Source organism: Ascoidea rubescens (genome assembly GCF_001661345.1).
Source record: "Ascoidea rubescens DSM 1968 unplaced genomic scaffold ASCRUscaffold_7, whole genome shotgun sequence".
NCBI lineage: Eukaryota > Fungi > Ascomycota > Saccharomycetes > Ascoideales > Ascoideaceae > Ascoidea > Ascoidea rubescens.
The window spans coordinates 675654-701008 of record NW_017962919.1 but is presented as its reverse complement, the minus strand read 5'-3'; the positions used below and the strand labels follow the sequence as shown (position 1 = coordinate 701008).

At 35.5% G+C, this 25355-nt stretch overlaps 12 protein-coding genes across 12 annotated transcripts; 8 read left to right on the top strand and 4 right to left on the bottom strand.

Moving 5' to 3' along the window:
* Window positions 1-22: 22 nt before the first annotated feature.
* Window positions 23-3091, top strand: DBP10 (ATP-dependent RNA helicase DBP10; the record flags this gene model as incomplete). Its single annotated transcript, XM_020190581.1, has 2 exons — window positions 23-209; window positions 288-3091. 2 exons carry the CDS (start codon window positions 23-25, stop codon window positions 3089-3091), a joined length of 2991 nt encoding a protein of 996 aa, XP_020047121.1.
* Window positions 3092-3467: 376 nt separating this feature from the next.
* Window positions 3468-4643, top strand: PHA2 (prephenate dehydratase PHA2; the record flags this gene model as incomplete). The annotated part of the gene is made up of 2 exons (XM_020190603.1): window positions 3468-3752; window positions 3918-4643. 2 exons carry the CDS (start codon window positions 3468-3470, stop codon window positions 4641-4643), a joined length of 1011 nt encoding a protein of 336 aa, XP_020047120.1.
* Window positions 4644-4773: 130 nt separating this feature from the next.
* HRT1 (SCF ubiquitin ligase complex subunit HRT1) lies at window positions 4774-5220 on the bottom strand (the record flags this gene model as incomplete). The annotated part of the gene is made up of 2 exons (XM_020194578.1): window positions 4774-5096; window positions 5196-5220. 2 exons carry the CDS (start codon window positions 5218-5220, stop codon window positions 4774-4776), a joined length of 348 nt encoding a protein of 115 aa, XP_020047119.1.
* A 548-nt stretch (window positions 5221-5768) lies between these two features.
* ASCRUDRAFT_150503 (uncharacterized protein) lies at window positions 5769-7051 on the top strand. Its single transcript, XM_020189283.1, has one exon. It carries the CDS (start codon window positions 6033-6035, stop codon window positions 6927-6929), a length of 897 nt encoding a protein of 298 aa, XP_020047118.1. The 5' UTR covers window positions 5769-6032; the 3' UTR covers window positions 6930-7051.
* Window positions 7052-7174: 123 nt separating this feature from the next.
* ASCRUDRAFT_81171 (uncharacterized protein) lies at window positions 7175-8212 on the top strand (the record flags this gene model as incomplete). Its single annotated transcript, XM_020194577.1, has 1 exon — window positions 7175-8212. The coding sequence occupies one exon, from the start codon at window positions 7175-7177 to the stop codon at window positions 8210-8212; it is 1038 nt and encodes a 345-aa protein (XP_020047117.1).
* A 379-nt stretch (window positions 8213-8591) lies between these two features.
* ASCRUDRAFT_76173 (mitochondrial pyruvate carrier family protein) lies at window positions 8592-9282 on the bottom strand. The gene is made up of 2 exons (XM_020193369.1): window positions 9029-9282; window positions 8592-8942 (listed from the first exon to the last, which is right to left on the bottom strand). Exons 1-2 carry the CDS (start codon window positions 9104-9106, stop codon window positions 8604-8606), a joined length of 417 nt encoding a protein of 138 aa, XP_020047116.1. The 5' UTR covers window positions 9107-9282; the 3' UTR covers window positions 8592-8603.
* Window positions 9283-9498: 216 nt separating this feature from the next.
* PEX8 (Pex8p) lies at window positions 9499-11898 on the bottom strand (the record flags this gene model as incomplete). Its single annotated transcript, XM_020191825.1, has 1 exon — window positions 9499-11898. The coding sequence occupies one exon, from the start codon at window positions 11896-11898 to the stop codon at window positions 9499-9501; it is 2400 nt and encodes a 799-aa protein (XP_020047115.1).
* A 1477-nt stretch (window positions 11899-13375) lies between these two features.
* ASCRUDRAFT_76169 (uncharacterized protein) lies at window positions 13376-14631 on the top strand. The gene is made up of 2 exons (XM_020193368.1): window positions 13376-13945; window positions 13982-14631. The coding sequence occupies exons 1-2, from the start codon at window positions 13872-13874 to the stop codon at window positions 14607-14609; spliced, it is 702 nt and encodes a 233-aa protein (XP_020047114.1). The 5' UTR covers window positions 13376-13871; the 3' UTR covers window positions 14610-14631.
* Window positions 14632-15180: 549 nt separating this feature from the next.
* UBI4 (ubiquitin) lies at window positions 15181-15873 on the top strand (the record flags this gene model as incomplete). Its single annotated transcript, XM_020191824.1, has 1 exon — window positions 15181-15873. The coding sequence occupies one exon, from the start codon at window positions 15181-15183 to the stop codon at window positions 15871-15873; it is 693 nt and encodes a 230-aa protein (XP_020047113.1).
* Window positions 15874-18202: 2329 nt separating this feature from the next.
* On the bottom strand, window positions 18203-18523 carry ASCRUDRAFT_35406 (yippee-like protein; the record flags this gene model as incomplete). The annotated part of the gene is made up of 1 exon (XM_020190604.1): window positions 18203-18523. A coding segment is annotated over one exon (321 nt), but the record flags the coding sequence as incomplete, so codon positions are not given.
* Window positions 18524-20188: 1665 nt separating this feature from the next.
* Window positions 20189-21058, top strand: ASCRUDRAFT_76167 (uncharacterized protein). Its single transcript, XM_020193367.1, has one exon. It carries the CDS (start codon window positions 20277-20279, stop codon window positions 20949-20951), a length of 675 nt encoding a protein of 224 aa, XP_020047111.1. The 5' UTR covers window positions 20189-20276; the 3' UTR covers window positions 20952-21058.
* A 535-nt stretch (window positions 21059-21593) lies between these two features.
* On the top strand, window positions 21594-22964 carry KGD2 (dihydrolipoyl transsuccinylase; the record flags this gene model as incomplete). Its single annotated transcript, XM_020194579.1, has 2 exons — window positions 21594-21673; window positions 21794-22964. The coding sequence occupies 2 exons, from the start codon at window positions 21594-21596 to the stop codon at window positions 22962-22964; spliced, it is 1251 nt and encodes a 416-aa protein (XP_020047110.1).
* Window positions 22965-25355: the final 2391 nt, after the last annotated feature.

Sequence of the window (25355 nt, the reverse complement as noted above, 5' to 3'; positions counted from 1 at the left end):
TTAGGTAGGCAATTAAATGGCAATGTCTTCTAGTGATGATGATGACAGAAATATTGAGAATGTGTTTGATATTGCACAGGATTTAGTAAGATCTGGTAATGAATCAGAGAGTTCGCTTGACAATTTAAATAGTGATTCAGATAGTGGAAGTGACAGTGAGATTGAAATTCAAGATGAGATTTTATCTTCGAGTGATGAGGAGTCCTCAAGTGAGGAAGACTCAGATAGTGAGGCTGGTTCCAAGGTGACAATTGATGATAGTAAAAGCAAAGATAAAGGTAAAGAAGATAATAGAAAAAAGAGTGAGAAAAAGACCCTGGGTTTAAAAGAAATGCCCAAGATTAACTTATCGGATGATGAGGATGATGATAGTGGAGATGAAAAAATCACCAATCTTACCGCTGATTCATCGTCCAGTGTAAAGAAACCCAAGAATGGGTCATTTGCATCATTTGGACTTTCTAAAAACATAGTAATTAATATATCCAAGAAAGGATATAAGCAACCAACGCCTATTCAAAGGAAGACTATTCCATTAATTATCCAAGGGAGAGATGTTGTTGCAATGGCAAGAACTGGGTCGGGCAAGACAGCAGCATTTATTTTGCCACTTGTGGAGAGATTAAAAGTTCATTCAGCCAAAATTGGTTCAAGAGCTATTATTTTATCGCCCACTAGAGAATTAGCGCTACAAACATTTAAAGTTGTTAAAGAGTTTTCAAAGAATACGGATTTGCGAAGTGTTTTATTAGTTGGTGGTGATTCATTGGGGGATCAATTTAGTTCGATTCTAAGTAATCCAGATATAATAGTTGCCACACCTGGGCGATTTTTGCATCTAAAAGTTGAGATGAGTTTAGATTTAAAGACGGTTGAGTATATTGTATTTGATGAAGCAGATAGATTATTTGAGATGGGATTTAGCGAGCAATTGAATGAGTTATTAGTTGCGTTGCCTTCGAATAGACAATCGTTGTTATTTTCGGCCACATTACCAGGGTCGTTGGTTGAGTTTGCTAAAGCAGGGTTGAGTAATCCTGTTTTAGTTCGATTAGATTCTGAGACTAAGATTTCTGATGATTTGCAAATGGCGTTTTTAAGTGCAAAGAAAAGTGAGAAGGAGTCTATATTATTGTATTTATTGCAAAGGGTTATCAAGGTTCCGTTTCCAAATGAGGAGGATATTAAGAGGATTAAAGAGTTTGATAATAGTGCATATGAGAATGATGAATCCGAATCTGATTTTGAATCGGAAGAAAAGGATAAAAAAAAAAATAGAAAATTTAATAATAAGAGCAATAAGAAGAATAATAATAATAAAAGAAAATATAGGAAACCAGTTGTGAACCAAGTTATATCTAAGCATTCTACTATTATTTTCGTGCCCACACGACATCATGTTGAATATGTTAGCAATTTATTGATTAAATTTGGATATAGTATAATTTCTGGTATTTATGGCTCATTAAACCAAGTGGCTAGAAATAAGGAAATTAAAAAGTTTTCTTATGGATTAAGTTATATAATGGTTGTTACAGATGTTGCAGCTAGAGGAATTGATATACCGATGTTATCCAATGTTGTAAATTTTTCATTACCAAGTTCATCTAAGATATTTATTCACAGAATTGGTAGAACAGCCAGAGCAGGTAATAAAGGGTGGGCATATTCGATATTAGAGAAACAAGAATTGCCGTATTTATTAGATTTAGAGATCTTTTTGGGAAAAAAGGTATTGTTAACGACAATGCATGAGAAAAAATGCGAGATATTAAAGGATAGAATAGAGGAAGCAGAAGGAAAAGGAAAGGAAGATGAAAACGTGGGTGAGTTTGTTGAACCGATAGTATCATACAATGATAGATTGGTGCTAGGGTCTGTGCCTAGAATGGAGTTGGAAGATTATATTGAGAGTTTCAATGGTATAATTAAGAGTAATTATGAATTGCAAACTCTTCAAGATGTGTCTAAAAAGGGAGAGAAATTGTACTTGAGGACAAGAGTTGCAGCATCTAATGAATCGATAAAGCGATCTAAAGAGTTGGTCAACAATGGTTGGGATGAACAAAATCTACTTTTTGGCAAAAACTTGGAAAAAGAAAAGGATATTTTTTTGCAAAAATTGCAAAACCGGAAAAATAAGATTACAGTGTTTGAATTTAATAAGAACAATGAAGAAATGATTGAGTTTATGAACAAAAGAAGAAGACAAATTGCACCCATAAGAAGAAAAGCCGAAGAAAAGAAAAAACTATTAGAAAAGGAAAGAATCGCAGGGCTAACACACAATATTGAAGATGAGATTCTCCAAGGCAAAAACGTGGGGGGAGATGAAGTTGGATACAGTGTTTTAAGAAATGCCAAAGGTGATGAGGAAGATGGCGAGAGCATGTTGAACGGCTTTGAAACTGCTGAAGATGTGAAGCACCAAAACAGGCAAAAGCAAAAGAGAAAGACATTCAAAGACGCCAACTATCTCTCGCATTATCCCTCGACGGCCAGCATCCAGGACCGACAATTGGCGGTGAACGACAACACCAGCGGCGGCTTTTTGAACGGCATGCTGGACGCGCGCTTTGACTTGGACAACGACGACAAGGTGCAGGTGAACAAGCAGACGATGCGCTGGGACAAGAAGAAGGGCAAGTACATCAACTCCAAGTCTACCGACAAGAGGTACATTACGGGGGAGAGTGGCCAGCGAATCCCAGCGTCCTACAAGGCTGGTAAGTTTAACGAGTGGCGACAGAAGCAGCACATCTCCAGGGCTAGCTTGCGGGCCGGCGCGCGCGAAAACACCGACGCTGCTTCCTCTGGTGCTTTTGCCGCCGGGGCCGAAGACAACCACGGCCGCCGGTTCAAGCACCGCAAGGTGACCGCACCCCGACAGCCCGACAAGTTCCGCGACAATTACCAGGCCCAGCGCAAGAAGGTTGAGTCCGCGGTCGACCGTGGTGTAGCGGTAAAGGGCTTTGTCAAGGCTGGTACCGGCCGCAGAGAGCTTCGGAGCGCGGAGGAAATTCGCAAACAGCGGGAGCTCAAGGAGAGACGTCGCGCAAAAAACGCGCGACCTAGCAGAAAGAAACGCTAGTTCTGTCATGTTCGCAACCATAGTAACACTTTCTATCGGTAATAATATGTGCTTGCTATTGCAGCAAGCAACACGGAGAGGTGGAAGGTGGAGAGACGGAGACGCGGAAATGGAGCACCGGTGCGTCTCCGGAAGAGAAACAATAAGTGCGTGTTGCTGCTGAAAGAATTTTGAGTGAAATTTCAAAGACTCATCCATCTCCAGATACATGATTTATGGAGATTTGTGAGGCTGGTTATCACTTTCTGTATCATATCTTATTCTATTCCTTGCCTCAGATTCTTCTTCAGACTGTATATTAGCTTTTTTTTTTGTTTTCTTTGTGTTTTTATTGTACTATAGCTCTACTTATTTCTTTTGGCTTATTTCTATAATCATGACAAGTCCAGAAACAGTTAAAACGATAAAAGTAGCTTATCTTGGTCCTCCAGGAACTTTTTCTCATCAAGCAGCGATTCAAAAATTTTCAAAATTTTCAAAAAATTTTAAAGTTGAATATATCCCCCAAAGAACAATAGGCGATTGCTTTAATGTCATAGCCAACAATACAGATCAAATTAATTATTCAGTTCTTCCATTTGAAAACTCAACTAATGGTTCAGTGGTGCTTTCTTATGATTTATTCCGTGATTATTTTATCAAAAAAAGACCTAATAACGATGTTTTAAAAGAGAAAAGTTTAAATGGAAACAGTAATTATATTGTCAATGGAAGAAAGCATTTGAAATTAAATGGTTCAAACAACAACAACAACAACAACAACAACAACAACAACAATAATAATAATAATAATAATAATAATAACAATCATAACAATCATAATAAGATTCTAAAACAAAAAGTTAGAGTGGTTGGTGAAGAATTTGTTACAATTTGTCATAATTTAATAACTAATCAGAAGGATTTATCAAAGATTAAAAAAATATATACACATCCTCAGGTTTGGACACAATGCAATAAATTTCTAAATGGTTTAAATTTCGAAAAAATAGACACCTCTTCAACGTCAAAAGCCGCTGAGTTAATTAAAAATACAGACCAAGATGATTGTGCTGCCATTGGTTCACTCATATCAAGCCAAGTTCACAACGTTCCAATATTATACAATAACATCGAAGACGATTCTAATAACACCACACGTTTTTTAATCCTCACTAATGATAACGAAGTTAGTAATGATGATGGAATTAGCAATGAAAAGTTCTTGAATGATTACCAACTTGGTAATAAATTCATTAGCTTGATAGTTTTCAATATCGAAAATAGTAAAGTTGGCTCTTTATCCAAAATCTTAACAATCTTCAATAAATTCAAACTAAATATAGCTACAATTAACTCCCGTCCCTCCAATTTAGCAAAGTGGCAATATGTATTTTTCTTTGAAATTTTTAGTAATAGCAATGTTAATAGCGCTAATAACAACGCTAATAATATTGAAAATAATTTAGAAATATTAAAAGAATTGAAGGAGAATTGTATTGATTTCGAGATCCTTGGATCATTTAAACGAAACGAGAAATATTATCAATCTGCTGTCAATTTCAAATGCTAAACAAACAATCGACAATCGACGATCGCTTCATCAATTAATTGAATAAATGTATATTAAATTTAAGATAGTGTAGCTTTTTATTTTTATTTTTATTTTTATTTTTATTTTTTTCTTTCCTTTCCTTTCCTTTTCATTTACCGTATTTTTGATAATTCCATTCTCGATTATCTAATGGACACACATTTCTAGTCTTCAACCATCTTGAAATACAATGAAAATGGAAAGCATGATTGCAATCACCCCAAGCAGCTATACATTCTTCAGATGAATTCCCCATACTATTTGGTTGACATTCGATACATTGTTCCATCAAGTGATTTCTACAAATCGAACATGTCTCGACCTGAATATCCCAACTCCAAAATGCTACAGCTGTCCATTTTTTAACTTCAAATTTCTTTTTGTCCTTATTAATTAGTTTCTTGGTGGGTTTGTTTTCAATTTTGGGCTCAACTATTTAGCAAGTAAATAAACAAAATTAAAATCAAAGTTAGTAATTTCTCATTCTAAAACTCACACACAACGAGACCGCCATAGCTGAAAACCACATACCTTCCACCTCCATGGGTTCGCTCATTGTGATATAATGTAATATAGTATAAAATAAGATAAGACAAAATGATGCGATATAATATAGAATTAAATATATGCTGGAGATAAGATAAAGAGCAGATACTTTCTTTCCTTTGGGGTTATTCCAGAGATTCTGAACAAAAGCGTGGTCACCGCAGAAAGAAGACCTCCGGTGGTGGATGTATCCGTGTCTGCGGAGTAGACAGCATCATTCAGAAACACACGACTGTGCGCAGTGGTATGCATACAATAGCATACCGGAGAGAAACACAGACTAAAGAGTGGTGAGTGAAGACAATAGATAAACTGAAGATACTTGGTGGGATGGGTCAAATAACGCGACCTAGGACAGCCCAGGGATTGCTGGTGGAGGAGATCAGGAAGATGGAACAAAAACACAGCAAGAGGTTTTCCAGCGACTCTGGTGCTGGCACACACTTGCCTCGGCGAGAGATTGGGGCGAAAGAATGAGGCAGCTGCTGCCCAACACTAATTAGCTTCTTACATGAAAAAAAGAAGAACAGCAAAGCGAAATGAGGTGCTGCTTGTAGTGCAGATAATTAATTAACCACACAAAAACAACAGATCGACCCCAGCATTGTTCAGTATCCCTTTATCTCTCGTTGGTATTCTGTTTGGACTCAACTCGACACAATTTCATCAGTAACTGGCAGTTGCATGAGCAATATATAAATACAACGATGTTTTCTGTGGGTTTTTTTTTTCTTTTCCAGATTTTGTGCCTGAACTTTTGTATATCTGTAATATCACAATTATATAACTAAAATCCTCGAGTATTATCACACTATACGCAAAATGATACTGAAATTTATACTGAGAATCATCGACAATTTCAACTCAAAACTACATTTAGCTGATTTTCTATATGTCATAATAGATAAAGTATTCAACGATGTTAATTTGCTTTGCATGGTTTCTTCGATATCAATTACCTATTTTCTACTAAAATCGTACTTGAAAAACAATTTGGCATTATTGATTGTTCATACATCCACCTCTCTAATATCTGGGTTTTATTTCATCTCAAAAATAATCGTTTTTTTCATTGCAAATTTCAGATTCATCCTACTCTCAAACTTTTTCAACATAATCTACATTAATTTGTTAGTCTATATTAATTTAAGTTTGTTCAAGTATACTAAAAACTACTTGATCAAAAGAAGAAATAACTCAAAAATATACAACAGCTGCCAGACCTACAAGCTATTGTTTGATTCAATCCACAAATACAATATAAAAAGCAGCTTTCACGGCAGTGACAACACTGGTACAAATAGCAATAATAATAATCGTGATGACAATTATAATGGTAATAATATCTCGAACAGCGGTGAGAACACTAATAAGATTGACGAACTCGGTAATGCCATTACCAAGAATCCGTTCTATTATATCAACTCAAACATCTGCTCGATCTGCTACGAAACGTTTGCCAGAAATGACAAAATCATAAAATTGTCATGCAATCATATCTACCATTCCAATTGCATCCTATCGTGGGTTGAGACAATCTTCAACAGCAGCCAATCCAGCTCCTCCTCTAATGGCCACTATTTCTCGGGCGCCTCCTCCTCCACCTCCCACTATACCTGTCCCTACTGTCTCCACGATTTCACTGTCAACGCCTACGCTTCTCCAGACTCCCCTGCTCTGAAGCTCAGCGACCTGAGTGAGTCTGATGTTTATCTCTAGCTCTTTTTCTCATTGACCACCACTGCTACATTTCTGAGTTCTGCTTCTAAATTACATTTCAAGTCCACTCCGACGGCTCTGCTCCAATACCGTTACCCGCTCGCATCGGTTTTTCTGTAGATTTTCTTCACAGAAAGCTACCAATCATATCTCTATCTGAGAGTATATATATTCGTTTTCTCTTTGTTTACATATTCAGATCAATTTTTGTTCGAATCGTTCATTATCTTCATTATCTTCATAAAATGTTGCCTGATCAGATATTCAAAAGATTTGCTGCTTCTAATGGACCCTCCTTTTTCTTCACTTCTAAACGTGCTATACAACCCAAACTCGTTAATTATAAGATCCAAAACACATTTCTAGCTGAAAATTTTAAAGAAAATAACAACGTTGGCATAGTTGGTATCGATAAATATACTGTAATTGAATCAAATATCGACATGTATAGTATAATTTGCAATTTTAACCATCCATATACCCACCACTCTATACTCAATGCCTTATCGAAATACAATACAAAATTTCAATTTACAAAGTATCAAGCAATGAATCCACTCTTTAATTCGATTTCCTTGGAAATAAAATCTCTAAGTGGTTATCAGGGAGATGTCTTTCATTTCAACAAAAAAGTGGACACCATTTTAAGATCCCGTTTAAATTACTTTGGCAAAGATTTCGAACTAGATACTGGGAGAATGAACCTAGTCTTTTCTGAGAATCTGGAAGCCAAAAATGCCTTGAGGTTTCTTTATAAAATCAGCTCATCTCCAGAAATTTCTTCTAAATTAACAATTGACGCTGATTTCGATTCTTATAAAAATGAATCAAACAGTCTCTTGTTTGAGAATAATTCAAATCTAGATAAACTGCAGATTTTCAACCTATTGTCTTTGTATGCCATCATTTACGATATTATTTTGGATTCCGATTCAAATCAGTTTAGAATTTATTACAATTCTCCTTTCGAAACTGTACATGCCTATTATAAAATAAAAACATATTCCGAATTAAACAATCAGATTAATTTGCTTTCTTCCTTTCCTGATATTGATGAAGCAATGGAAAGTTTTAAATTAAAAAAACAAAATCAAGTAAATATTCATCAAAATAAAAGTAAAAGTAAAAGTAAAAGCAATGAAGAAAAAGATAAAAATATAGTAAATATAGAGAAGGAATCTAAAGATGAAATAAAAGATGAAGTAGAGGATAAAGAAGATAAAGAAGATAAAGAACTAAAAGATCAAGTAGAAGATAAAAATAAAGAAGATGAAAGCAAATAATGTATATAGCTTTCATGTGTACCTCAATCATGGTCATTTTTACATAGACGCGTGTTTCTGCATGCATAAACAAACCAGATCTACGGATCAAACGTGTAAGAAATATTTTCAAGTAATTTCATAGTTAAGATATCTTATTTTGATGAATTAAAATGAATGATAAAACAAAACAGAATCAAATAAAGATAAAAAATATAAAAACAAAAGACAAAATAAAGTAGAACCATAAAACAGGAATCGTAATTAAAATAAGAAGAAAACAAAAATACAATTGTGATGAAAAGAAACGAAAAAAATTCTAATTTTAAAATGTAAAATTTTCCTCAAAACATAATTTTATAGCAATTTAATTGTTAAATTAAGTAATTATTAAATCATTGCAATTCTTGATCTATGCCTTTTCAATTATTTTAGCAATAACCGGAGCTGGTGCAACCTCTTTGGTTTCTTTAGCCTTACCATTTGCAATATATTGAGCAATTTCACCAATTGAATCCCCTTGGGAATTTCTCCAGTAAACAATTCTACCAATTTGAATTCCTGCGACTGATCCAAGGAAGAAGTTGACAGAAGCCAAAAGATAGTTCTTGGGCTTTATAATAAGGGACCATCTAGTCCAGATAGCACCGGTGCAGAGTAGAGCAAACTGTTGGGTTCCAGAAAGGGAGTCAACAGGCCTCTTGATATCGCTGATACCAGCAATGACGAGTGCCCATTTCAATGTTGGTGCCTGTGTTGTAAGCAAATTGCCACTGGTGTTAGTAAAAGAAAGAAAACAAGAGACAGAAAAAGCAGAAAAGGACAGCTTCAACGTACCCAGAAATGAATTGTTTTGGGGCCTGTTTCCGAATTCATGAATCTGGCGAACTTGCCGGTGAATGCTCTGGATGCCATAGTGAAGTAGTGCAAGATGAGAGGAAGCTGGAGAGAAAGAAGAGAAAGAAGATGAAGAAGAAAAGTGCTGTTCCTGGTGCTGTTTCTACATGGGCCTCAGCTTCCAAAGCTCTTTCTTATACTCGCGCATTCCGCGCTAGGAGCGATAGCTTGGAAACTGGAGATATGAGATAGCGATATGGGAATATCTTCTGTGCTACAGCAAATGGTAGCTATTTCAATTCGCCAGCTCTTCGAACTCAGTCTGTTTCAAAGTTACAATGGATGCTGCTGGAAATTGCTGCTCAATAGCCGTCGTCTACTTCCTTTGACACAGCTCAGCGAGAGAAAAGAACAAATGTAAAATCAACTATCAGAAAAAACTACATAAAACCATCCAGTCCTGCTGTCTACTAGAGCTTTGATGGAATCAATGATGTCTCTATCTTCTCCTTGTTGTACCACCAGTTTATCGCGATGTTCGACTTCTCGACCCCCAAGTTGTCGCTGATTATATCCCAGAGTTTATCAGCCAAAAAGTCCTGTTCTTTGCCAGTTAGTGCGTTCCTTCGGCTGAATATTATGTTGAAATATATCACATTTAACCAGTCTATTAGAATTTCGCTATTCGTGTATGGAATAATGTTGATCAAACAGCATGCAATCGCTGCTTTCGTCGATGGTGGATCAAAGTCATTTAAATTGTGGTTTGATAATGGGATTCCACTTTTGATTGAGTTGATTTTCAAATATATCTTGGACAAAAACATTTCTTCTATTGTTTGATTAAGCCGATAATCCTGGGCATCGTAATTTCCTCTAATAACTATTGAAATTGATTTTATCGCTAGATTTAGTTGATTAAAAGACAAAATTATCGGAAACTGTCCCAAAATTATCTCCAAATAATTTATTAAATTGATCTCACCTTCCTTAATAGCCCCTAACGACAACAATTTAACAGAATGCGAATTTTCTAGCAAATCTTTATGGCCTTCTTTTATAATCTCAACTATGGGTTTCTCTATAAAAAAATTTATAATCGGTAGTATAGTATTGTTAAAATAATGCTGTGAACAATGCTGAACTAAATACTCCCAATAATTCAATAAAAAGTTTAGATTTGACTTGATAATCTTATTATTAATATCCAACTCTTGCGGTCTTTTATTTGAATTATAGTTGGGGATATAACTTAAAAACAAATCACTTAAATTTTCATGGATTGTTGCTTTATTTTCCTCTCTATCGTTTGTTTTCAAATCAAACTCAATTAAATTATTCATCGATGTTAAGTAAATCAATTTATAGCTTTGAAATCCCCCAGTACCGATTTTACTCAATATGAAATTCAAAAAGAATAAAATTTTCAAGATATTGGAATAATAGTTTATAATAAATGACGAAATTTCACTATTTTTGAAATTATTTGAGAAAAAGTTGGTTGATAATGACAAGTCAGTAAAGCTTTTATTGATAATAATAATTGAAAAAATTGTGTTTTTTATCACATTCCAGTTCAACTCATTGTCTGAATCTGACAAGTTTAATGAATAGTTGTTTAAATTTTTAGAGTAGTCGACTAAATTAGTTAAAGTATAATCTAATAATAACAATTTATTTTCAATGATTTGGTTATCTTTAGCGATTAGTGGTTTATTATTCAATGGAATTAGCGATATGATGTTTTTAGCGTTAAACAATAAACTGCTGTATTGCTGATCAAGATTTTTTCCAATATTTATAATTGAATTTTCAATTAAAAAGGATAACCTGTTCAAGTGCTTTAAAACAAGATTATTGTCAGCTGAGTTGTTACTATTGGTGAGTAAATTGATATTGCTTAATCCATATTTTGAGTTAAATAGTAGATTAATTGATAGCAATAAGATTTCTAAATTGGGGATATTTTTTTTAAAGTGAATAATTTGAGATGTATTTTGAACATTTGGTTGTAATAGATAATTGAAAACACAAGCGAGTGAAATGACCATTAATGACTTTTCTTTAAACATTGTTTCAAAAATTTTATAGTCATTTATATTTATATTTATATTTTTATTTTTATTTTTATTTCTATTTAAATGATTTATGTTATTATTATCGATACTGTTTATATAATTTAGATAGTTTAAATAATTAAGAGGAGAATTATTGAAATTGTTTAAGACAAGAGACTTGAAATTTAACAAAATGTACAGTTCATTGTTGAAAAACCTTTTTAAATTTATTGAATAAATTTGTAAAATCTTTTGGTTAAAATCATTGAAAAAAAAAATATTTTCAGGGATTTTCAAGCGATAATTAATTAGAGAGTTATCAGCTAATAAGATGCCAGAGATTATTAAATTTTGACCTAGAGGATTAATATTCAGATTATGAAATTGAAGTATAATTTTTAAAAACGAGTTGTAAAAATTTTTGATTGATAAAGTTGGCAAAGAGATTTTGATTTTCTTTTCAAATGAGGTCTTGATTGCTTCGATAACCAAGTAAGAATCATTAAGACCTATACTTGTGGATTTTGTGATATTATTGTTATTATTATTACTAAAAAAAAAAGCTGGAGAGATTAAAAGATAGGAAATTAAAAGAGAAACATTTTTATCGTTTTTTAGTGTAGGCAAATAATGAACGATATAGCCTAAAATGGTTTTTGGAGTCATTGAAGAAGGGTTTCTTAGATAGTTGAATAAGAGATCAATCTCGGTTGGATTTCTATTAATAATATTCAAGGAAACATTCTTATTGGATTGCATATTTGATATATTTCTTCCATTTGGACTTGGGTTATAATGATCTCTGCCACTCATTTTGTCTGTTTCTTAAGCTCTCAAGCTATCAAGTTTTGAGTCCTCAAGAAAAAAAGAAAAAGAAAAAGAAAAAGAAAAAGAAATGAGAAATGAGACAGGGTTCTGTGTGAAGTTTATCGGAGAATATAAAACAGATCTGTTTGAAATGAATGAGAAGTAAGCGAAATCGATAAACAATAGTTGATTAGATTAAATATCAAAACAATAAATGGATTTTAATTTCTTACCACTGTTTTTGACTTTTTGATTCACCGATGGAAAAACACCACAGATACGGGTGGAGCAAGTAGCTGTAAAACTGCATGAATATGCATATATAGGCGTCACCNATCAGGCTTCTTTTTTTTTTTTTTTTTTTTTTTTACTTTTGCGGTGATTTTTGCGATTTTGGGTAAGAGAACGGTGAACAAGTCATTTGATTGGCTTATGGATTGATTAAGAGAGCAGTTTATGTCTCATGGACTGTATCTAAGCTGAAATTGTGCTAAAAGCGGAAAAATACAGCTGGTGATTCAAAAGACTGAGAATGAAAATGGTATTCCAAAAAAAACAAAATATTCAGAAAAATTAGACTCGATATAGATAATATGAAGCTCTCATTTCTTTGCAAAAGAGAAATACAGTTTTCCAGTTTGAATTCCGACTATTAAATAATATCACATAGAATTTACATGTGCAATCATCAGAAAAGCTAAAATATTTCAAAGACAATCAATATTGATGGTAGTGAAACTGTATTTACATACTGTTTGAAGTTGTGGGAGTGCAAAATAATTAGCAATTAAGTGATTTGATAGCAATTAATTGAATTGATGTATCGGTGCCGTTGATAGAGCTTGAGAAGACAAGTATTCAATGTCGTTGCTGGCACTTCAATCGATAGTGTCTTATCTGGTGGAAAGAGCAAGGAGACTGAACAAACTGCGAGGTTGTTGATGGAAATGTGTTTTTCTTGATCGACCTCCTTTGAGCTCTTTTCTGAGTTTCTGAATTTTTGAGTTTTTGAGTTTTTGAGTTTGGAAATAATGATGATTTTTCCCTTTTGTTAATCCAACTACTCGATAATTAAGTTCTGATATATAAATTGTGTTTGCCTGTATTTCGACAATTTTTCTACAGTAATATATCTGTCGATGACAAGAAGGTGATGGTATTTTGATAATATCCTTGATAAACTACAGAAGTAGTTTGAGTTTCGACTTTTGCGGCTGACGGACGCATTGTGACGCAACAGGCATTGCATCCTCAAGTTTGGTGTTTTCCAATTTTTTCTTCGGCGAGCTGCCAAAACACACCGAAGAAACCGGAAAGCCAGCTGTTTCCACTGTTTTGGAAGGAAAAACGGTGCAAAGGATGGTGAGCACTCGTGTGTTCGAGCGTTGCTTGGATGAGTCCAACGGACAGTACCGGCGATGCTTTCCGGATTCCCAAATGCCGATTTGGGCCATCAGTAACAGTTCTGGCTGCAAAGTTGTTCCAATGGTGGACAATGCGAGAGAATCGAGAAAGAGAATCAAAAGAGAGTCAAGAGAAAGTCGAGTATTAAGTCGAAGAAACATTGACTGAGAAAAATCCCAACTATTTTTGGTTGTTAACCTGAAACCTGTAATTCCAGTGTGAGATATGCAATCCAGATAACACAACCATTAGCCATTCAGACAAATAAACTAAAAAAGAAAATACAAAGTAGAAATCTAGAAAGAGAAACGAAAAACGAAAATTGAAAATAAAAAAAGGGAAGACAAAGTAGGGGCAAAACACTTGAAACTGTGTGAACATGAAAACATAAAAGCTCTTACAATCCCAGTGTCCGATTCCAAATCTATTTAACTATCCATCTTGAACCTGTGTATCTGTTCATTCACCACCCAATCCACCAACTGTCAATTGCACCTGTAACTCACTACCCATCTCCACACAGACTGCCAACGCAAGCAAACCGGCAAAGTTCAGCTAACTCACCATACTCAGCAATGTCAGCAATGCCAGATGAAAACCACACCCACTTTGGCAATGCACATCTCACAACCAACACAACCATCAACAGCAACAATGGCAGCAACAATGGCAGCAACAATGGCAGCAACAATGGCAGCAACAATGGCAGCAACAATGGCAGCAACACCGGCAGCAGTCTCTTTTGCTACAACAGCTATGGGGATATGTGTGTGACGCTTGAGGGCTTGAGCAGATTGTTGTCGCAGTTTCTCCCTGACTTCCTGCTGCTTTATGGCCCAGTTTTGTTCACCTACTCGTTCAGCACTGGAATCAGAGTGGTCAAAACCCCCAATCTCTCAGACGACGACCTCCAGTGTCTCCAGACCATCTACTCCAACACACCACTATACTATGCCCCAGACAACAGCAGCCACAGAGGCAACCGCAAGTGGATTGGGTCTGATTTGCATTTTGTGCCAACAGCAGTGTACAACTGGGTAAATCCCACTCGACCAGTGATGGAGTTGGATTCCCAGTCAGAAGGAGAGGAAGCAGACAAGGAAAAGCAAGAGCAAGAACAAGAGCAAGGGCAAGAGCACGACACAGGTTGCAGACAAAAGCTGAGCGAGACACACCAACACAAACAAGCACCAAGTGGTTGTGCAACGCCTTTGGGCACAAACAGAGATCTCTGCGACACTCCACCCACAAACCACACCAGCCCTGCTACTTCTGTTGCTCCAAGCGACTTTGACGACGACCTGGTTTGGTGATTCTCAAATCTCCCAAAGTCTCCATATTACCTGTTGATATACATGTGCCAATGTTAGCTGATATCGGTATCGAGCTCGGTTTATTCACAATGTGCTCTTGAAGAAATAGACACTTTCTTCGAGCTACATCGCCCTATTCTATGACCCAAATTGTTTTGAAACACCAGCACATTACCGCTTATGTCTCACATCTTAAAAGCGTTCCAGCAGTGTGGAGGGCTTGGCACAAATGACCCTGGTGATTGGTACTTGCAGGGAAATGCATTGAACGCATGTGTAAGACCACCTGTGTGGAGCGGCGGCATTTGTAATCACCATAACGGGCTGAGGTCTATCGCTGAGGTTGCTAATCTAATCGCCGTTTCTTTTTGGGTGGCCAAGGCAAAGTTCTCGCCATTTGTATAAATATCCTTCATTTCCTGCTTTTTGCTTTCTTCTATTTGTTATTTTTTTGGTTTTATCAACAACTATTTTTTATTGTAGTAATTTTATTACTTATTATTTTTCTTTATCTATTTATCCAATCTACCCTTATTTTCTCACTTATCTCAACTCTCTCCACACTCTCAACATGCAAATTTTTGTCAAGACTTTAACTGGTAAAACTATTACCTTAGAAGTTGAATCTTCTGATACTATTGACAATGTTAAATCGAAAATCCAAGACAAAGAAGGTATTCCACCAGATCAACAAAGATTAATTTTTGCTGGTAAGCAATTAGAAGATGGTAGAACTCTTTCTGATTACAACATTCAAAAGGAGTCCACTTTGCATTTGGTTCTCAGATTGAGAGGTGGTATGCAAATTTTCGTTAAAACCCTTACTGGTAAAACTATTACCTTAGAAGTTGAATCTTCTGATACTATTGACAATGTTAAATCGAAAATCCAAGACAAGGAAGGTATTCCACCAGATCAACAAAGATTAATTTTTGCTGGTAAGCAATTAGAAGATGGTAGAACTCTTTCTGATTACAACATTCAAAAGGAGTCCACTTTGCATTTGGTTCTCAGATTGAGAGGTGGTATGCAAATTTTCGTTAAAACCCTTACTGGTAAAACTATTACCTTAGAAGTTGAATCTTCTGATACTATTGACAATGTTAAATCGAAAATCCAAGACAAGGAAGGTATTCCACCAGATCAACAAAGATTAATTTTTGCTGGTAAGCAATTAGAAGATGGCAGAACTCTTTCTGATTACAACATTCAAAAGGAGTCCACTTTGCATTTGGTTCTCAGATTAAGAGGTGGTTTGTATTGATTCTGCTACTAGTTTTGATGAATTTTTTTAATACGATGAAATTTATTTGGTGCTGCTAGTCTCTCTTTAGCTAGCGGATTTTTTATAGTAGTTTTAGTTTAGAAATATAATTAGTAAAGATTTTTTAAAGATTGCATTCCTTTCTTGATAAAAAAGCTGATCATTTGATAATTTTTTTTGACTAATGTAGGGGATAAAGAAACTACCATGGGGTTATTCTTTTATGGACAATGTATTTATTATGGATTATGGGCTGTAATTTGATTAAAACGGTAGATGGCGGAGTCGAACTCACGACTTTCCGGTTCAGGAGTGGTTGATTCAAAGTTCATGACATTTATTACTATCTATGTGAGGATGAGAGAAGTGAGATAAATAAAAGAAAGGATTAGTTGGTAGGGCATTATTGTGGGTTCATTTAGATATAGATAAATCAAGGTTTATTTAGAATGATAAAATAAAGTAAAGTAAAGTAAAGTAAAGTAAAGTAAAGTAAAATATAGAATCTAAGAATTATTTCGTAACTTTCTTGAAAAAGATAGTTGAACTGGTAAAATATAGACAAAAACAGTATACTAAAATGGGCAATAGATTGATGGTGTTGAAAGACAGTAAATTATAATAGGATAAAGAAGTGAAGAACAATAAAAAAAAGAAAATATGAAGACTTTAAAGTCGTATTTGAAGTGGAAGTGTTGTTTTTTGTTGAAATAAAACAGTTGAATGAGATAAGAGAGATAATTGAATAAAGATAAACCCTGAAAATTGAAAATAAAATAAAGACAATTAACGTTATAGTTAAATAAAAGAACCAAGACGACAAAAACAGAAAATAAATAAATAAATAAATAAATAAATAAATAAATAAATAAATAAATAAATAAATAAATAAATAAATAAATAAATAAATAAATAAATACCAGTTAAAGATTATGAATGGTAGCCAAAAAAACCAAAATAGATGATAAAATTTAAAAAATGATGGTATGATATAAATAGGAAATAAAACCCCAAGTTGGAATTAAGTAATAAGAATAAATAAAAAAAAATAACCTTAGGAATAAGGAAAGTAGTAACAATTTGGATCTCCTTGGTTAATAGAATTTAGTCTACCAATTCTACTATTGTTGATAGGATAAGATTGATTTGAAGAGGAGGGAGGAGGAGGAGGAGCAGAAGGAGAAGAAGATGTATTGATATCTGTATTGGGAATTGAAGGGTCATTAGAAGAACGGTGTGAAATGCCGGTGCTGTTGTTGTTGTTGTTGCTGTTGCTGGTGCTGGTGCTATTGATGATTGAGTTTGTTGTGGGAATACTTGGAGTTGTATTTGGGGTATTAATTTGGTTATTTTGAGTAATTGGAGTAATTGGGGTAATTGGGGTATTGTTGTGAGGAATTGGAAGAGGCGAGGGATAGTAATTTACGAAGTTGAAATCTGGGGTATTTGAGAATAGATTAGAAATGGAAGGGAGGTGGTTAGGGAGATTTGAGTATGATCTTCTGAAATAAGGATAGATGAGTTGGTTGTTGTTGAGAGTGATGTTTCTTGTATTTAGAGAATTTATGATTGGATTTGGAGTGAGATTATCATTTGGAGGTTTGTTTGCTAGAGATTGTATGGAGATGAGGGAATAGTCGCTGTTTGTGTTTAGGATGAGATTTAGGGATGAGATGGTGGTATTATCGATAGTTGTATTTATAGAGGAATCGAGAGAGGAATCGAGAGAGGAATCTATCGAGTCGTCATTTTTGATTGAGTTGATTTGTTTAATGTTGTTAGTAGAGGAAGAGTGTTTATCGTTTGATAGGTCGATGGAGGAGTTTTCCTGCAGGGAATCTAGATCTGAATCGATTTCAATGTCAGTTTCATTATTTGGGATGAGATTTAGATCAAGGTCGAGGTCGAGGTCGAGATCAATTTTAATTGAGTTGTTGGTGTTTGAGTTGTATTCATCGTAGATGTTATAAACAGTGTAGTCATTAAAGAGATCAGCGTCGTTGTTATTGTAGGAGTTGAAAGTGTTTGGAAAGTGTGTATTGTTATTAATTTTTGAGATAATTCCCAGGTCATTGTTTTCATTGTTGTTATCGTTGTTATTATTGTTGTTATTGTTTTTATTGTTATTATTGTTTTTATTGTTATTAATAAGAATTGATTTTGAATCATTTTGATTTAGAATGAGATTATTATTTTTATTAGCGAGTTTGTTATTATTAATATTGTTATTATTAAGATTGCTATTTTTAAGTTTTGAAAGATTTTTTTTTGAATTGAGAGAGAGATTGATGTTATTTGAATTAAACTTGAGTTGGTTTAGTAGTTCAGCTTCGATAACAAATTTGTTTTCTTTGTATTTTTGAGATGGATCATTAGCTTTGATATATTTCCAGCCGATTTCTAATAGGCATTGGTAGCAGTTGATTGATTTGACCTGGTAGTAACCGGTCATCATTTCTTTGATTTTTATGTTTTTGTTAATTAGGTAGTTTATTAGCTTGTTTGAGTAAAAAGCATCACCATGAATACCTCTAAAGTCGTAGCTTTCTATCCAGTCACTTTTTAGTAAGTGAGTTTTACAGTTTTTGCAGACGTAAATTTGGCTTGATTTATCGTTAATTTCGATATTTTCAGTGTATTTTAAACCCATTTTAAATGAGGATTAAAAGAAGAATAGAGAATAGAGAGAGAGGGAGAAAGAAAAAACAAACAAACAAACAAACAGATTACTACTATTGTTAATAGTAATCAAATTAAGAGAAAAATAAAGGCAAAGTGAGATAAATGAGTCAGTTGTAAGTCAGGTATTATTGGGAGTGTGGGATTGTGGGATATGGGAGTGTGTGGGATAATGGGAGTATGGGGTTATATGGTGGAGAATGGAGTGAAGATGGAAGAATAGTGAGGACAGTTTAAAGTGGTGATCTGGAGAAGTGAGGACAGTGTAGAGAGGTGTAGTCGAGTATTAGAAATGATGTTGAGAGGTATCAGTAATAATAGCAATAGAGTGAAGAACGATGGATGTGTAATGGTAAAGATGAAAGTGAGGATATTGAGGTTGGGGGGATTCAAATAGGTGGAAGAGAGATAAGAAAATAACGAGATAAAGAGATGGAGAGATGGAGTGAAAAAGACGAGAGAAAGCAGCTCAAAGGGCAAGAAGAAGAAAAGGAGCCTTTGAAGAAGCAGGAAAGTGATAAGAAGGAAAGAAGAAGGAAGGAAGCACACTCAGCAGCCTCTTTATTTATCCCAGACCCAGAGGCACCTCCATCCCCAGCACTGGTCCCGGCTCTTTCGCGCGCTGTCCGGACAGGCCCCTAGCGTCCACTGTGGCGGTCTCTGCTCACAAGTGGGGGCCTGTGCGTGTGGGAGAGTTGCTTCAGTGCATCCATGAAACGCAGCGCAGACGCAGCGAACGCTTACCAGAGCGGCGGATCTCGCGTCGGTCACGGGCCGGGAGGCGGTTTTGGTGGAAGAGGTGCATCTCAGACAGAAAGAAACGCAGCAGTACGCAGCCAGAAGTTTGTCTGGGTCTCTGCATGCAGCGGCGTGTGCATGCACTGAGCAAAGACTCCAGCAGTGCGGATGCACTTCCCTGATGAGTTTCCTGGAGTTTTTCAGTCTATTGATGACAGAAAGAGCTGGAACAAGATCAAATGGAGTTGGTTGACAATTACTCGTCGTCCAGCGAAGAACTCGATCATACTGATAGTGCAGAGGAGAATAAGGATTTCGAGCTACCAGACATACCATCGATCATTGTCAACAAGTTCGCCAGAAAACGAAGATTGTCCAATATCAGTCTTGCTATCACTCCACGCAGTCGAGAAGATACGAAAAGACAAAGAATGTCATCAAATTTGCTCAAGGGGTATATCTACTGCAATTTTTCTTATAATACGACAAAGATCCACGCGTTTAAAAGAATTGTTGATAAAATCAACAGAGAAGTCATCTTTCCACACAACCAAAGAGTGCTTCGAAATGAAAAGAAAAATAAACCAAATGGCCAAACCAATCTAATAAACCAAAATCAAAAACCAGCTAGAACTTCCTATAGTGGACTCAACAAACCGATAACCAGAGATTACTTGATGAACTTGTTATCCAAAAAACTATCTGAAAAGGTTCCAATCAATGAAAGAATTAGTAAAGTTGCCCCTCCCAAAGATAATGATAATGATAATGATAATGATAATCAAAATGATAATCAAAATGAAAATGAAAAAAATAATGATAATGATGAAAAATCAATTGACTTGAATCAAAAGAACTCATTCAATAGACTAATTCCAAGTTTCAAATGCATAATGGACGAGAAAACCTTGCTATACAGTAAAGTCAAACCTCTACATTTATCCTTGTCCAATGGATTTGTATTGAAAAAAGAGAGCCTTGATGAAATGTCAAAGATTTTGCAATCCAAATTCGACCAGTTCAAAAGAGAAAACATAAATCTACTAGAAATTGAAAACATCGATGACAACGACAACAACTACAAATCAAATGGCATCAGTCTCAACTTCAACTACGAAAACCTAAAGATCTTCAAAAATTACAATGGCAAAACAATCTACCTCGCTCTCACTTTCGACAGCCACACCTTGAGAAAACTCAAGCCCCTACACAACAGCATACTCCAGGTCTTGTCCTCCTACAGAAACGAAGTCCTAGACAACATCGAAAATGGCCTTGTGATGGACATCTTCAACAACGACACCCAGGACATCAACCACGACTTCAACTCAGACTACCCCACCATCAAACACCCAGCCAACTTCAGCGAGGTCTCAGAGACATACAAGACCTATCTCAGAGACCAGTTCAACTACTCCTTCAACCACCTCGGCGACCTCAACAACTTGCACATTTCCATCGGCTCGCTCCACAACCAGTTGTACTTTGACAAGGACAAGCTCTCGCTCTACAACTACCTCCACACCACCATTGACAGCAACAAGAAATTCAACGTGCGCAGAGAAATCGCAGCCAACCTTCGCCAGAGACACGATTTCAAGTTCTACTTGAAACACATCAACCTCGAAAAGGGTCCCACCCAGTCCACCTTCTCCCTCTAGTCTCAACTCTCTCCTGTATATATGTATGTATATAGTCCGCACGTGCGACACATATCCGAGGGTGCTCTTTCGACCTGCCCTCGTCCGCCACGCCCACCAGCTGACGGGTCTCGGAGCCGATAAGTACTTAATTTCTGCCAGATCTCGCGACGAGTGCCAGGAAATCCCACCAAATCCCATCTTGCGCGCCTGTGATTGGTCCGCCATGTCCACCGAACCCGGCTATTCTGTCTGCGCGCCGGACGGTCGAATCAGAAAAACTGCCTTCATCAACGGTCGAAATACAATTCCACCGTCTTTCTTTGCTTTTCTCAATCTTCACTTATACTCTCCAACTTATATTGGAATAACGATCCATATTTCAATTCTTATTTTCTTATTTTTTTTATATTTATAAAGATATCTCCTCTTTTCATCTCCATTTCTTCTCAATTCTCTTGCTTTATTTGAATATTAAATACTGTTGAAATCTTTCTGAATTTCGTTGAATGTACTATATTTTTGACACATCTTTTTTTCAATTCCAATCAACTTTTATCATTTTACTATCTTATCTCATAATTAACTTATAATTAACTTATAATTAACTTATAATTAAATTTTCTAATAAATTTTCCAGTGAAATTTCAAATAAACTAAAAAATGCTTTCTAACAATATTCGTGCAATTTCAAACAGAAATCTCTTTTCAATTTCCCAAAGAGTATTATCTTCAAACACAAAGTATCTCATCAAGATAAATCAGTCTCGTCTCATCACCACAATTAACACCAAGGGTTTCAGTCACCAACTAAAAAACCAACACCTCTTTCAATACAAACCATGTAGTCTATCCTTCAACAGATTCGCCTCCACTGTTGTCAAAGTCCCCGATATGGCTGAATCCATCACTGAAGGTTCTTTGAAAGAATACACCAAGCAAATCGGCGATTATGTATCCCAAGATGAAACCATTGCAACAATCGAAACCGACAAAATTGATGTCGAAGTCAATGCCCCTGTCGCTGGTTATATCAAAGAATTCAAATTCGAACCCGAAGACACTGTTAACGTTGGTGACGACTTGTTAGTCTTGGAAGAAGGTGAGCCTCCAAAGGACGCTCCAAAGGAATCTGCTCCAAAGGAATCTGCTCCAAAGGAACAAGCCCCAAAAGAAGAAGCCAAACCAGCAGAAACACCAGCTCCTGCTCAATCCGAACCAGCTCCCTCAGCTGCTCCAGCTCCAGAAAAGGCCCCTGCTACTGCTCCATCCCAACCCAAAAAAGAACCAGCTCCAGCTGCTCCAATCCAAGAAAACGCACCCAAGGCTGCCTTCTCCAGATCTGAAAACAGAGTGAAAATGAACAGAATGAGATTGAGAATCGCTGAACGTCTTAAAGAAGCCCAAAACACAGCCGCTTCTTTAACAACCTTCAATGAAGTCGACATGTCTGCTGTCTTGAACTTGAGAAAAAACTACAAAGACGAAATTATCAAGAAAACTGGCATAAAATTTGGCTTCATGGGTCTATTTGCAAAGGCCTCCACCTTAGCAATGAAGGACATTCCTGCTGTCAACGGTTCCATTGAAGGCAACGAAATGATCTTCAGAGACTACGTGGACATCTCAATAGCTGTCGCTACTCCCAAGGGCCTAGTCACCCCAGTCATCAGAAACACTGAATCGCTCTCTGTCTTGGAGGTCGAGCACGAAATCGTAAACTTGGGCAAAAAGGCCAGAGATGGTAAACTCACCTTGGAAGACATGGCTGGTGGCACCTTCACCATCAGCAATGGAGGCATCTTCGGCTCCCTCTATGGTACTCCCATCATCAACATCCCTCAGACTGCTGTTCTCGGTTTGCATGGTGTCAAGGAAAGACCTGTCACAATAAATGGCCAAATCGTCTCCAGACCAATGATGTACTTGGCTTTGACCTACGACCACAGAATGCTCGACGGAAGAGAAGCTGTTACCTTTTTGAAGACTGTCAAGGAATTGATCGAAGATCCAGCCAAGATGTTGCTCATGTAGTTCACCCAACCCTTCTAGAATATATATCTTTTGTTTAATTGTATTTTCCCTTCCCAACTCATGATGTTGCGCTTCTTCTGTAGCCTCTGGAGAAGAAAAAGGCGACTTTGCAGCGTCAAACTTGACAGGCGGTTGGAAAAACTTTTGTAATTGTAATCAAGTGCAATTTGAAGTGCAATTGTAATTGTAATTCCAATTCCAATTCCAATTCCATTCTACTCTACTCTACTCTATGCTAATTACTCACTGATCACCTCCCACTGCTCACAGAAGCTCTGCTCACTCAAGACAGCTCATATATCCTCTCTTCCTCCCAACTTCCCTTCCTGCTCTCTGCAAGCCCATGAAAGAACACCTCAAGACAACACACTCCACCTCCACCAAATACCACAGCACTCCAGTCAAAGAGATACTCAAAGAGACACTCGAAAACACACCTACTGTTTGCATCAATAATGGCCATTTTCTCCTCCTCCATAGCTCCATCAAATGCTTCCTTCATTCGCTTGAAATCGCTTTATTCCATTCTCAAGCTATCGTTGCTATCAAATGCTTCAACCAACTTTGACAACAACTACTCCAACTTCAACAAGTTGATAAACAATCTCAACTCTTCAATTCAAAGAAACTCGCCTAAAAACAAACAAACGTCCACCACAAACCCTATCATCATATCAATAAACGACTTGGAACTACTAATAGTCCTATCAAAATCAATTAACTTGCTCGAAAAGAACAACAATTTCAAAAAAAATCTAGATCTAATCGAAATCCTATTGAATCTATTCAACCTCCTTTTAAAAAATTTCTCTACCAATAACTTAAGATTCAACAAAAACGTCTCCAATTTGAATTTAAACCTAAACCCTTTTTTCAAAATCTCATTACTACTAATTAATTCAATCAACCAAATCATCTACTACTTACACAGCTATTTAACCAACGAAAAGAAATTAAAATTCAAGTTAAAATTCAAGAAAAGCTTATTATACGATAAAGAACAAGAATCTGCAAACAAAAACAGCCAAAATGCTCAAAAAAATACAACTTCCCCAGATACCCAAGGCACCCAAGATACTCAAGACTCTCAAGACTCTCAAGATACTCAAGATATTCATTTAAACGTTCAAAAATTATTTAACTTTTCAAATGATATCCTAATTAACTATCTATCAAACTTATCTCAATTCATCGAGGAATCCCCAAATTTAAATCTATATTTCCAACTTTTTGCATTATTGTTATCCTTTTCAAATCATTCAAAGGTCTTGATTTTAAACATCAATAATACAAACCAAAATTTTAACTCAAATATAAATTCAAATTCAAATTCAAATTCAAAACATAAATCAACACAAAACTCCAATTCAAATATTATTGATCCTATTACTAATACTCATACTGATACTAACACTAATAATAAATCCAAAAATAAGGCAAAAATCTCCAATGCTTACAATTTTGGTGATTATTTCAATGAAGATGATGAATATGACGCCAACGACGATGACGAAAATTACCAAAATCAAGACATGAACATCAATGATCTCAAAATCAACATCAACAATTACTCAAATATCAATAACTTGAATGTCTACCAAAATCTAACCTCTGTCTTGTTCAGAAATAAAAATCTAATTCTATTTCAAAATTTAAATAACTTGATTTCTTCAAACTCCTTCTTATCAAATCTTGAAATCTTCATCTCTAATATCTACAATCCAATTGATACCACAAACATCATAACCATTCAAACTCCAAACGCTGATTATGTAGATACTAACAATACCAATACCAATATCGAAAATAATAGCTTTGTCAATGAATACTTGAGTATCGATCCAAGCAATGAAATTGACTTGAAATATTTGCTTGAATTTAACCTCTATTTCTATAAATCAAGCAAACTTTTCACTGATAAACACATCAGAAACTACGAAAACCCTAATATCAGAAACGAAAATAACAATAAAGATAACAACGATCTTGATTCAAATTATGACAATGAAATCATTTACGACGAAAACGTCACTGACTTTTCAAGTTTATTATTCTTGAAGTACTTGAACTCAATCAAACTAAACATCCTTTTAGACATCACTAATATCAAACTACTAAACAAATTTCCCACAAATTTTAAATCAAAGTTATTTTCAGAATATAAATCAAACTCTAAAAAAAATCAAAAAAATCAACAAAAAAAGAGATCATTGATTGAAACTTTAGTCTATCTAAAATTTAGAGAAAACGATTTTGTGCCAAATGATCAATTCTCTTCCTCTGATATAAATTTGAATTCAGACATCAATAATAGTAATCCTCAATTAATAGATGACATATTGTCTATCAATTCCGAATATAACTACGATAATGCTTCAATTTTCACTACCA